At 40.7% G+C, this 13,717-nt stretch overlaps 1 protein-coding gene across 5 annotated transcripts in view; it reads right to left on the bottom strand.

The window, feature by feature from the left end:
- Nucleotides 1-707: 707 nt before the first annotated feature.
- The window catches only part of TRRAP (transformation/transcription domain associated protein), a 73,087-nt gene continuing 60,077 nt past the window's right edge, over nucleotides 708-13,717 (bottom strand). For all 5 annotated transcript variants that reach the window (XM_015876799.3, XM_015876801.3, XM_015876800.3 and 2 more), the window contains 7 exons: nucleotides 13,455-13,716; nucleotides 9,561-9,786; nucleotides 8,794-9,011; nucleotides 6,346-6,530; nucleotides 4,116-4,319; nucleotides 3,092-3,286; nucleotides 708-1,978 (listed from right to left, as the gene is read on the bottom strand). In XM_015876799.3, coding sequence (XP_015732285.1) covers nucleotides 1,694-1,978; nucleotides 3,092-3,286; nucleotides 4,116-4,319; nucleotides 6,346-6,530; nucleotides 8,794-9,011; nucleotides 9,561-9,786; nucleotides 13,455-13,716 — 1,575 coding nt within the window. In that variant the 3' untranslated portion in view covers nucleotides 708-1,693. The remainder of the gene's footprint in view (nucleotides 1,979-3,091; nucleotides 3,287-4,115; nucleotides 4,320-6,345; nucleotides 6,531-8,793; nucleotides 9,012-9,560; nucleotides 9,787-13,454; nucleotide 13,717) is intronic.

Here is a 13,717-nt window from a genome sequence, read left to right as displayed (position 1 = left end):
TTTGCATCTCTGTAAGAGACCTGTGGAATGCTCATGTTGCTTCCATTCCCCCCAAATAACAACTTGATTTCAGTAGTCTTACCTACTGCAGGCCCTGGTCTGCAGGTAGCCACCAAGGTAGATGATGATCACCCATGAGCTCTGCCAGCCAGAAGCCATCAGACTGCCTTGCAGAAATTCCCCTTCCCTGAGACAACTCACTGATGAACAATGGTGATTAACTTCGTGTTGCTTAGAAATCTCTGAAGAATCTTTTGACATCTTATTAAATACATATACATGTGTATAAAAAGAGAAAGATCCATCCTTTCCTGCGTGTCAAAACCAAGTTTCCAAGGGAGCTGCAGAAAACCCCTAATAGAGTTCGTCTCCATCTGTAACCTCGAGCAATTACTTAAAAGCTGTAATTCTTGCGGGCATGCCATAGGCCATTCTGTTTAAAGACAGATGATTAACAAACAGACTGTTACCACGCTGGCTGGCTTAGCAAGAAAACCTGTACACTGAGAAAATCCTCGTCATGCATCATTTCCTACTTGCAGCTCTTCCTAAAACAAACTGCTCAACAAACACATCACATGCATGTCTCATCAGTGCAGCTCCCACCTTGTAATGCTCAGCCGATTTTAGTTTCAAGATCACACTCGCCTCTTGGTCTGTTCAGCTTCTGCCATATTAAAACTACCCAATGAATGCCATAGAGAGGGTTTGTTTTTCTTTTTTAAATATTTATTTTGAAAAAATCACTCTGTACAAATGTAACATCCTCAGCACTGGGGTCTTATAAAAATGCTCACACAACAGAAGGACTTGAGTGAAACATTAAACTCCTCTCTTCTTAAATTACAAAGAAACTGATTCATTCTAAAGAAGCTATTGCAATTCTAAACATTAAAAAAGAGATAACTTTATAAGATTTATCTTCTTTCTCTATTGCAGTCAAATACGTGTATCAATAGATGACTTCTCCCATGCTTTTTATAAGCTTTCCCCCCAACACTGTCCACAACTGAACCAAATGCCCTAAATGGATTACACTTCTTCTGTACACAGCTTGTGCTCCAAGAAAACCTCGCACAATCTCACCATCCTTTTCTCAGTGCCTGACAAAAAGATGCCTCTATACATCCGGTACAAAAGTCTCTGTACAAGCCACATTTGCTCACGTGAATTTCTCAAGCAAATTCAAGGAAGAATATTTATTCGAGCCTTCCATTTGGTATCATGAAGGAACAGTGATTAAGTAAAATTTCACAAAGTAAAATCAATGAACTGGGAATTCTGTCCGCTTTAATAATTATTACTGTATAAAAACTTTATATGTTGTAGGTTATTAGGAATGGCAAACCTGAAATCTAACAGTGCTAGTTTTACAGTCCCCATCATAAAATAAGATTTTTTCTGTGTATTTTTAAGTTTCCTTCCCTAATTTTAAGCTATTTGCAAAAGCCATTGTTGCAAATTCAACAACCTTTTCCTTTTTCCTTATTTTTTTTTAAACAGGATTTTAAACCCTCACGAAATTAAAAGGAGTAAACCTGTCCTATTTCTGTAAACACAATCCAACGAAGACTGACAAAATGCAGTGTGACAGGTAAGCCAAGGTCTGATTTCTCTTTCACATTTCCTTAGCACAATATATGGCTCACACCAGTGACGGCAGCATCAATAAAAAGCTATTGCAAATTTCAAGTTACAGCCAGGGGTGCCAGGCAGGATCCATCCGACAGAGATTATCCAAGCTATTTGCAGCTGCTACCAGCGTGTTCACTTTGCTTTCTCCTCCTTCAAACTGAGCAAGATTATGAAGTCGAGTCATGATAGCGGTGACAGCTTTCTGAACGAGTGAAACCAGCTGCTGGCTGTCCATGTTTTCAGGCTGTCCAGCTGCTGAGAGCGGGGAGGAGGTATCCTCCTGTGTTTTCTTGTGCCATGCAATTATTTCATCCCGCAGCACAGTTTTCAGGATCCCATCAACCTACATGAGAGAGAAAAATCAGACTATTATGTTTAAGCTCAGCAAGCACGAGCTCTACTCTGCAGACTTTAAACTAAATATTAGTCTCCTCAAGCTTCTAAGATTTTCTGGTATCAAGTCTGAGATAAACCTTCTGTTTGCATATAGTAAATAAGCATGTTTTAGCATACCTAGATATCAGGTCACGCATTTATTAAATACATTTCATATCAAACGTTAAAGGAATTCCTCTCGTGTCCAGAATTCAGACAAGCTAACACGACTGTAACCACACACCTGAGATGAGCTGGGCACCCATCACTCCAAAAAGCACAAATGGGCACCCATGCTCTCGTCTTGTAAATTCAATATGAGAAGTCTAATCGGGTTGACATCATCCGGATGCACAGATTACACACCAAGTCAGCAAACTCATTTGCATGTACAGACATGGCTTTGTAAGGCAAAGTGACGGATTATTTTTTAAAAAAATCTAAATTTTCCATATTACAAGGAAAAAAAAATCCTTTTAGGATATTTTCCATCCTTTACAAAGTAACTGCTCACACTGTAGCTGCAGTACACTCTGTGCAGTGCCGTTCTGGTGCAAATTGCAGCCTAAGTGCATGATGCCTCATTTTTGGAAAGCATTAGAATTTAAAAGGAAGTTAGACAATTTCTTTAGAAAACTACACCCTGCTAAGAGCTCGAATCCATCAAAGGAACAATGTATCTTGAGCATTCTGCTCTGCTAACAAAGGCCAAACACATTTCTATTCACAGCATATTATGAAGATTCTAAATGATGTTGCATTTGTCATTTCACTACTTACTACTGCCAGAACGTGTAGGGATTTATGAGGCTACAGCACTGAAACAATCAGCCTGAATTAACACACTTCAACAGAATAAAGAAGAAATTCAGGGTACAATTACACCTATCTTCCTCCTATTCTTTCCAAAACGGCAAAGTCTTCAGCTGCTTTTATGATGACCTTGGGGTAAGACTTCAAAACATAAATATGAGGTGCTCAGTTGCTATCTCAAGCAAGAAAATGCTGTTTAGCTCCTCGTATCCTAAATGATAAATGCAAATGAAGTGCCCGTAAACAACTTTTGGAAAGGTATACAAACCTTAAAGTTTGGCTGTGCAAAGCAGCGAGCAACTGCAATCATGGAGGCGGTCAGTGGGCCGGACACCCCAATGGTGGTAAGAAACTCGGAGATGTTTGGTGTGAGGCGGAATGGAACCGGGCGATTGGCATCCAAATCTCCCGTAGCATCATTAATGTCAAAGCGGAAATATGCTACATTTAGCTTGCCAGTATCCTGGATGGAAAACCAAAATGCACAGTTTTTGAGTAAATAAGTTCAGACTGAAGTAATTTTTACCAGTGAGTGTCCAAAAAGCTGTAATGAACACAGATTGTAGTATTAAACCTCGGGAAGCAATACTCCTCTGGTAGGGGTCTGAAAGGAGCTGGGCATAAAGATGGATCTTCACTCTCCAGGCATCTCAGCTCTGGGTAAGCACTTTCTATGAGCTGCTCACTGGGTAAGAACCTGAATGGCGCAGCTGCACAGTGGGAATTAAAAATCTACACTGCCATACACAGCGTAACTCTCCATGCATTAAAATGCCATTAAGGCTTTAATATATACCACCTTTGCTCTACTCCTCATTTTAAATATTGGGTTAAAACAGAGAACTTACTTCTAATAGGAGTTGTAGCTTGACGTGATGTCAATGCAGAAAAGAGGCCATTATTTGAAAAAGGGTTTGCTTTTAAAAGTTTTATTTTGTTGTGTTGTGCTTTGTTTTTTTTTTAAGCTGTTTGGCACACAGGTCTATCCAAAGCAACATGTTTAAAACAAGACTAAAGAGAGGCTGATCAGTCACTTGCAGTAACAGTTCTGATATCTGTAACCAACTTTACAGACTACGTAATAAATTCTAACCACAGAAGGAAGACTTGATGGCAACTGGGTCTGCAGTATAAATCACTGCCTACATGATGTGCAATCACATAATCAAATGAAAGCCTACTGAAACACACTTAATTATATATCGCAAATCCCCTTTTTGACTCAATTCAAACTCTGAAATTTCCATTTGATCAAAAAAGACAGCGTGCAGTTAGGACAAAACAAAGCATACCTGAGCTATCTGCAGCATTTCAGGGTTGAGTCTGTTTAAATGAAAGATGAATTCTGCAAAGCCAATCAGGGCTAACTGAATAGTGAACATCTTTCGGAAGGTCCAGTAATCCGTGGCATTGGGGAATGTATGTAAAGCCCACTCCTTAAGCATACTGCGTGGCACCATGTTACTCTGCACTTCTTTAAGTATATCTCTGAGAACCTAAACATGAAAAATATTATTTGAAAGAGATCATTTTTAGTGCAATTTTTAGCAACAATTATGCCCAAAGCAACTACCAGACTTCACTGAACTGCTGCACACCACTGGGGGAAAACATCCCGAACTCCAACACTCTTAATCCAACAGCATTTCCTGATTTCCTTACCAGGATACACGACGCTTTGTAAGTCCAGCCCCTGCAAAGCTGCCAAATAACCTCCGTCTTACAAGACTCCGATTTTAATAAAACCAAATAAGCTGAAGATCTACAGTCAGTCTGACATGAGAAAATCCAAGTTATGCACTGATTGAAGTAGCTTCAAAGCTTTCAAGAAAATCAGAAGCAAACTAAAGAGACATTCAATCATGGTGCAGCACCTCCTTAAGGCAAACTAATGGAACACACTCCACTCTCTTTAGGCTTCAGTGCAAGGTGGATTATGCATTTGTCAGCAATAAAATAAAACCCCCTGCTTAAGTCTGAATATTTGTATGTGTTAATAGTAACACTTATTTCCAACCTCAGGCACCAGGACGCTGAACACTACTGAAGGTCAGCAGCCCTGGAAGGAAAATACACATTTTCCATGGAACATCCTTGCAGTGAAAGATCTCCTTTTTGCAGTGAAGGATGTAAACATCACTCAGCAATTAAGTGACAATCGTTATGGAGCCTACCTAGTTAATTTCCCTGAATTTCAAAGGGTCTGTGATAGAAACCTTACATAAAATAAAGTCAGAAAGGTTGCTGCTCAGACTAACACGTTACTGAGCAAAATGCTGACCAACAACAGTGACATGGAGTCTTTCCATATCTGGTCTGCAACAACTAAGAAGACTAGTAATAGCCTTGGTTGGTTCTCATTATCAGGTGATGGTAGCCTGTAGGCAGCACGAGGAGACAGATGGCAAAAAGAGAAGTACAAAAAAGTTACAGCAGCAATTAGGCAGAATTTTTGGAAGGCATCTGACAAACAAAAAAGCATAATGACAAGATGTGAAATTGCACTTGGGATCTACAAAGACCAAAACCTAAAACCTGGGTGGTTTCTTTGCACACAGCATAGTTTACTGGAAAAGGTAACGTTAAATGTGGAGAGAAAAACTGAGAGATGTACTCATATAAATATGTGAACAGTAAGTAATAATTTTTTCCTTAATGTAAACATACAGTTTACCAAAATATTTCATTACTATAGCACATCCTAGCCTAATTAAATAGAAAACGGAATGGAGTTAGAATGTTCTACTGCTCCAGAGTGACAGTCAGACTGACTTCAGTTCCACGACTGTTGAAGAGTTTCATAACCTGAAGAAAAAAGTCCTCAAAATAGAAGCAGATGTTACATAACATTTCGTTTTCTTTTCTAACAGAAAACATTCTCCAGTATATCATATCCACATGATACTGTGTATTTTCTAACAGCTGTATTTGATGCGGGACTAGCATTTGATATAAGAATTTGCATTAACCTTGGGATTAAAAACGGTAACGGAACCATATTTATCAGAATTAGATGTTTGGTGGAGGTTAGAGGGGCAGAAGTTGCTACTTCCCAAGTATTGTCACATATTAGGGTGAGATTAGCTTCTATTCCTAACTGACCTGGGTGGGATGAATCCAGGGTCAGTTTTAGGATGAACACCAAAAGATGAGGAAATGGCACCACATAGCATTCTCCACTTACACAAATTAGGAACATGAAATAGGAATGCTTTTCCCATGTCATCAATTCATTATTTACAAAGCATTATACAAAAAGGACCTAAAAGTAATGAATCCTTCACCTGCTTCCAGCTGCAGTTCCCAAATACAAATACAGCTTTTTGGAGGCTTTCAAAGATACTCCAAAACGCCAATGAGGTATGAGAACTCCCAACAACACTTATAGTAAAAACAAAACGAATGCAAACCACCTCCTTAGTGAAATACCTCCAGCCCCTACCTAATGGGAGGGAGCTGAACGCGCTGTAGCAAAGTCCTCAAGAAATAACCCTCATGAGAACTCGTTCTATGTTCTAATACCTGGTGGCTAGCTTGAGTCCCCCGTGCTTGCACCGTTGCCAGCCTGTCATAGTATCGAGAAATAGGATTGTCATGCTCAATGCCCTTCTTGGCGCAGCGCTGCTTGTAGATCTCCACCAGAGACAGAGAGGAGGGATTGTCTTCGACCAGACGCATCTGCGGAGAAACGGCCACGACGCGCGGCACTGCAGTGGGCAGAGAGGGCAACAAAACACAACAGTCAGTTCCCAGCACTCAGAGAAGAGCACGAGCGTGCAGCCAGCAGCCCTTCACACCCTACCATAGTAATCAGCTGAAGGGCATCAAGAGAAAATGGTTCCAACTATGCTCATTACTAATTCATGAGCTCAGTTAAAAAGAAAGCAAGGCAGTTTTGTTTTGTTTTAAGTTTTATCTAAGCAGAAACATCTTTGCTATATTAGGAGAAAAAAAACCCAACAGTGAGCACTCCACCCTTCCTACTTTACCTGCAGAAAAGAGGGCAGTGTTTTGCTTTGCTGCAAACAGGTGGTGGTGATTACACAATGCTAGCATCATTTCAAAAACCATTATTCTGAAGAAGTAGTGAACTCAGTGCTGTGCTTAAAGTAATTCATAAAAACTGGGATAAAATCTACACATAGCTGAGGAACAGAAGTTTAGAGGGACAGCACAAGGGGGAAATGAAGTAAATTGTTCAACAACAAGAAAACTTAAAGCCAGGGAGGTTTTACTTCAGGAACTGTGAACCTGCAAAACCCCTATTTGCACACAAATGAATGGTGCTTCACAGATGTATCACTCCTGTGACTCTTACATGTGCAGAACACGTGCACTCATGTCCAGAGAGAGGAGGCCTCTCCCAGCACAGCTGGTGAACCCGTGGGACTGCTGAGAGTGGCCTCTGGTCACCAGCAGAACGTTCTCTCATCGTTTCCCTCAGGATCTGTAATAACTAACCTCAGGAATACAGGAAAAAAATGTTCTTCAAATGCCCTTAAATTGTTTGATGCAATTTCTTCAATTGTAAAGAAACAAATGCATTCCACAGAAAGAGTGTTAATGAGCTCTTTCTTCTGGCCTGCTTCCATTACCCTCTGGCAGCAGAGAGAGGAATGTTCTTCAGGTTCTTTCAAATAGTATCAAACCACAAAGTACAGAATTATTTCCAAAAAGACTGCAGCTTAAAACCAGCAGTTTGAAGGAAAGCACGTTGCTTTCCTAATAGTGTTATATAAAGTACACGCCAGTGGCTTTTTTCTTTTTCTTTTCAGTCGTACCTCTCAAGGCCGTATCGACTGTATTTCTCACTTCTTGGCCTTGGAATGATGTAAGAGTGCCTTCACATACATAGATACTAAATTCACCCCTTGTTAGAACAAGACCTTTGATTTGTACATTTTAGACTCGTTAAAGCCAGGTCTCAATTAGGCACTTCTACCCCTGTAACTGCAACTTGCATCACCTCGTCACTGCTTCTGAGAGCAAGTCTGCATTAAGAGATACAGTGTGTACAGAGGGAAAGATTGATAAAGCCAGACTTTGTTAAAATCAGATCTAAGGATTCTGTAAATGCCAAGAGCAAAGCAGCAGCACGCCTTGGTGTCTTCAGTTCAACTTCCCACTATTTGCAATATATTTTCTGGTCACCAGCTAAGGATTATTTGAACGTACAGAACTCATTTATATGAAGTTAGTAAGTGATCCCCTGACATTCTGAGAAGTACTTTATATTTTTATTAAGTCATTACATATTTACAAGTTGGAACTCCTGAATTTCTGGGAACATGAGTGTTTAACTCTTTGAAGGCATTCCCATTACACCTGAATCACAAGCAGATCGAGTATGTAGCTGAGCACTTCTCATTTCATCAACAAGTTATTTACCATCAACACATTGAGAAAGGCAACGCGCATATGAAAAGAGAAAGAATTAAGACTGTGCTCATCATTTATCCATTGCTTCTGTTTTGAAATGCTTAAATATGCAACCTTTTATTACATTATTATTTTGGTATTTTATACACACAGATCATTCTGGAACCTTCCTCAGCTTCCCCCCTCACTAAGCCCTCTCTAAGGTTGTAAATTAGGCTACGTGCAGGCACTGCCAGGTGGTGCTGTTGGCAAAGGATGCTCTCCAGAACAAGGAACCTTGTACAGGATGGAAGTGCGCTCAGCACAACGCCTGCATCCAATATCCAGATTATGAACTGCTTTCATTTGGCAACAACTCATTAGTTGGTGTGTTTTAGGATTTTCCCCCGGGAGTAAACACCATCATGAATACATAGAGTTACTTCGGAAATTCTCAATGGCACAACTCAGAAACTGTGCGCTGAATTTGAAGCTCTTAGAAAATAAATACATAAATAAGCAAATAAATAAATAAATAAATATCCAGTGTTATATTGAGGGAAGAGTGTATATTAAAGCAAAAAAAAAAGACAGAATCTCTCTTTCCAGTACCTGTAAAAAACAGATGCCTTTTTGTGGTTTCCTTCCTCTTCTCTAAACAGGGGTTCAAAAGGCGAAGGAGTTGTAAGACACGTTCTTCTCTGCGAGACTCTGTCAGGCAAGCATCGTTCATTACAAGATAGGGGTAAATCTTTCCATTGTGGCCTCGGATGTAGAGCCTCCTGGCTGCAGTATTGTGTTTCTGAACTATCTCCACTCGGGGCATAAACCTACCAGGAGGAAGGAGAGATTAAAGCCCTTGAGCTCATCTCCTCTGATATCAAATAACAATTTAAAAAACAGAAGATAAACAAAGGAATTACACAGTGCAACTGTGAAACTACATTATGAACAATTACTTACTATTTTATTACCCAGTTAACACAAAGGTTCTATTTGATAGTCCAAAATTTCAGGCGTTTGTTTCTTTCTATTAAGAAAAACAGTTCTCAAGCAGAATTAATCATTAGATGAGATCCTGATCTCTGCTTTGAAGAGCTGTCCCTCTGTGGACCACAACAGTAGAAATGCTCTCAAATAACATCAACATTAAACAAAACTGTCATATAGCAATTGAGCCATACAGCGAGGCAATGAGACATCACCAAAGGAGGATAAAGGAGCAACTTGGGCTGTTACAACAAAGCCCAGCTCTGTACACATTATTTCAATACACGAAATACACACAGTAGCTACTTTCTGCACCATGGATGGGAGAACATTGCCACTTTCTTCTCCATTTGCAGAATTACAACTACCTCTGACTCACTAGAGCTTACCTGGCGATCTTGATGTAGTAATGTGTTGGCTTTGGCATAAGGAACTCTCCGGGTATCTCCACTTCAGCAGTTTGAGCTGAAAAATTGCTTAGAAAGCGGCACTTCTCCTCTATGAGGAAAAACTTGGGAAGCTGTTTAGTTTTTGCCTCCAGAATTTTGATCCACTTCTTCAGTTTTGAGATAAGATTATGAAGTTTCATTGACCCCGGTACACTGAAGTCAAAGTCTAAAAGAAAAGATGCACATCCATCCTTAGCATTTTGAATTCCATATGGCGTATTTAACAACCACACGTTGGAAGTCTGTGCCTTAGATGAGATTCTTTCACATGCCCTCAAGCAAAATGCTTTAAGCAGTCCCCCATACCGCACACACCTATGATGAAGAAAGCTGTTTTTTAAGGCCTAAGCACTTCAGTTTTCTGCCTGTTTCATTAAAAGTGATTTATTTATTTAAAATGAGTGGAGCCCTTCTACTTTTAAAGAGAATGGAAGCAGAACCTGTGAGGAACTTCAGGACAAGAAGTAGAACTGCTGTTACTGTTATCTTCCTGTTCTGAGCTGCAAGAAAATCCAGTCCTTCTTTCCTCACCTGGATACCAACCGAGTGCCACTGCAGTCTGAACAGATATGATGGCCTAAGCAAAAGGGCATCATGCCAGGAGCCCATGCTCAGCCCAACGCAACAGCCTCTAGGGCAGCAGCACCTCCCAGTACAGCAACAACTAGCAGCACAAAAACCATTCCACTCGTGTAAGAAAAAAGCCTGCAGTGAAAGATGCAGCCCCTTGTGTACGGATGACAAGAATTAGGAGTATTCAGTAATCCTCCCTTGTCTCTTTCTACGTGGTACAGACAGCGCATCTGTTGCAAAGCTCGGCACGATGCTCATTAGAATCCCACGGCTGCCCTCTAGTGAGCACTGCCAGCACATCACTGCATGACGGCCACAGAACTGAACCATCACCTCCTGACTGCACCAGGCATGGAGAAGTATCCCAAACTTCTGCCAGAGACACAATGGGGTTCTGCTTAAGAAAACCCACGCATCACCAAAGAGCCAGGACAGCCTCCATGGGCCTGAGATATAAGCTGAACTCTGGAGAGAAGTTCAGTCCCTTGTACACATGATGCTGAAGAACCGAGCACTGTCCAAAAGCAAGAGCTGTCTATTATTATTCAGTTATGAAATTACTCTGTGCTTTCTGAAGGGTTCTTTTTAATCTCCTAAGAACTTCAGGACAGCACCAACAAACAAGAAAAAACTCAGTGACAGTTAAGAAAGAGGAACAAGTCGGCTGCAGAAAACCAAGACTAGGAAGACCAGATTGAGGTCAAATGAGATACTAACTCCAGTATCTTCAATTGCATTTTCTGCATACTGTCCTAATACCTAAAAGTTACAAGAGAAGTAAAGGAACAGGGGCCTGCGCAGTGCTGGGCTTTCTCGGGAGAAAAGAGGCCAAGGGGGAAACACCACCAAAGTAACACTTAAAAAGCTGACAGCTAATAGCAGAAGTGTTCCACCTCCCTTTGCCCCACACTTTGCATGGACTGAGGACTTCAAGAAACTTCCTTCTACCTGCAGCTTCCATTCTCAGCACAGAACTCTGCTAAGTGCCACAACTGCCAACAACACCACACTGCCTCTTAAGGGAATGTTCAGTTTTCCACCTGTACACGGCTTGACTGCAGAGAGGGCAGCAGAAAGAAGCAGGGATCCAACCTCTGAACTCTCATCTGAACAGTTGAGGCCGTTTCTCTCCACCTTTGCTGCTGAGTGCTCTCAAGGGGAGCATTTCTCTCTCTGTGCCTTTTTTTGTGTGCTCTTTGATGCCAAAGGTTTGCGAAGAAGGATTGAAGGAACAAAGAAGGGATGCTCAAAGAGGAATTTGAAGCTCCAGAAATAAAAAAGAAAAAAGAAAAATTAAAGTAAAATTTGGTTTTAAAATGCTTAATGTTGGGATGGAAAAAGATGACCTATGAGAACTCTAGCAGTCCGGTTGGATGCCAACAAAATCTGTCAGCTACAAGAAATGGTGAGAGAGCCCCTGATAGCCCCTAATGGGGTCAAGGTGCAGCTTCAACAGCAATGGAGGAGACGACACAGCCACACAGAGCTGCACACGTCTGCAACACAGCCACCAACATCCATTTCTATATGTTTCTATATGTTGTTCCACATCATTCTTTGTAAAAGTTGTGGTTGGAAAACACAGCTGAAAACTTTACGTGCTATTTACACACAAGAAAGATATGCAAACAGCACATAAAAACCCCAAATCCCACCCATTCAACTTTATTATTACTTTTTTTTTTTTTTTTTAAATGAAAATGTAACTGAACAGTAATTAAACATTTTAAAAGAGCCCTTCAGGTTTCACCTACTGCTGTACTCAGCCTTCAGCTGTAAGACTGCTGAAACCAGACGCCCCCCCAGCACTCATATCTTAAAGGAAAGACATGAAGGCAAAGTACAATGGACCTGAACTAACTCAGAAGTACCCTAAGACTGAGCATGCAACTAGCCTCTTACTGCACTGCAGACATATAAACCATTACTAAAAAGCAAAAACAAGCCCAAACTTCTATTTAACATATTTCATTTCCCTGTAAGCTTCAGTTGAAGACTCGCAAAATGGTTCTGCTTTCACTTCCCTTCCCAGCAGCCTTCATCCATTAAAAATCTAATCATATGGTTCAGGACTTTCATTATCTGCTGTCATGCAACTGTTGTGCCTCAAAAAGGACGCCATGCAATGTATCATGTGCACAAGATATGTAGGTCAAATCTACAACTGCGCTGCTTTCACAAGGTTCCCATCCAATCGCCTATTTTCTCAACGTTAGCAGTAAAATGCTTGGGAAAAAAAAAAGAAGGAAAATAACAACAGAAAAAACACTGTAAATCTACTTGTCCAACTCTGCAAACTCTCCACAACAGTGTGCACCTGAAACAATTTTATGTTAAAGGATATCTAGTAGCTGAGAATTCTAACAGGAATAATCAGTCAACACCAGATTCACATCTGCAGAGGTGTCAGCTTGGTGCAGAAAGGCTGTGATTTTTAAATCACCATAAAGCCAAAACTGAGTTTGATCTCATGCAAGAATCATGTGAATCAGAACCCCAGCAGGGTGAGCTGGAAAGCAAATTCAGAATAATATGAAAGCTCGGGGCTGCCTAAGAATTCTATCAGTCCAGTTATGGACAACCAATAACTCTGAGTTGTTAATTTCTGTCACATACAGCTGCGTGGCCTTAACGCTTCTCAGCAAATGCGTCACCACGCTCCACTGCACACAGACTCTACGTGGAATCCAAGATCAACTTCAGATACTCATCAAACATGTAACACCACTGATAAGGCAAAAAGCTACTTCTCTCAAGTACCTTTTTTATTAGAGCTGATTAAAGTTATTGATTCAATTATCTAACAATGATGCGAGTTTTTGTCATTGTTTCTTTCATAATCTTGTTATCCAAAACACCGGAACAATCTTACTCATCAGAAGTCAATTGTTTTGAAAGATTTCACACAATATTGTGAATTGGGAATCCTGCAGTGATAATTGCATTACATTGAAGCATTCAACATCAGTCATCATTACTGCCTTCATCTAAAGCAGGCAGCCTGATCCAAACTGCACAAATATTGCAGTGAAGTAATCTGTTTTATCTTTAAACACATAGGTGGTTTGACCACAGTTTTAGGTAATAGAAGTACAATATCCTCATTCTCTATTGTCTGGTTGTCATCTGACAACGTATGGAGCAACAAAGATGATACTCTAGGTTGTGCCAAATGGTAGGAAAAATTAAAAGGTGGAGTGCTTTGAGGTGAGCTTTGTGAGGAAAATTCCCCAGGAGGTCAAGGCTTTTAAAACAAATTACCTGTTGTGAATTGCCCTTTTAGCTTCTGGAAGACAGGATCTTGAGCTGTCGCCTGCGCTCTCCTGGCTAGCGACTCTGAGGCTGCACTGGAAAACATGGTGGACACATTGGACACGTTCTCAAGTCCTACTCCAAAAGTGCTCACTAACTTCTTGACGAAGTTTAGTGTATGCGGAGTGATTTTGGCATCTGAAACAGCTCCACTTTTCTCAAAGGCAACTGAATAGCACTTCGCCAAGCCCTGCTGCAGTTGTCTAAGAACC

This window comes from Coturnix japonica, chromosome 13 (assembly GCF_054131305.1).
Source record: "Coturnix japonica strain WE chromosome 13, WE-NBRP24, whole genome shotgun sequence".
Lineage (NCBI taxonomy): Eukaryota > Metazoa > Chordata > Aves > Galliformes > Phasianidae > Coturnix > Coturnix japonica.
This window is presented reverse-complemented; position numbering and strand designations above follow the sequence as displayed.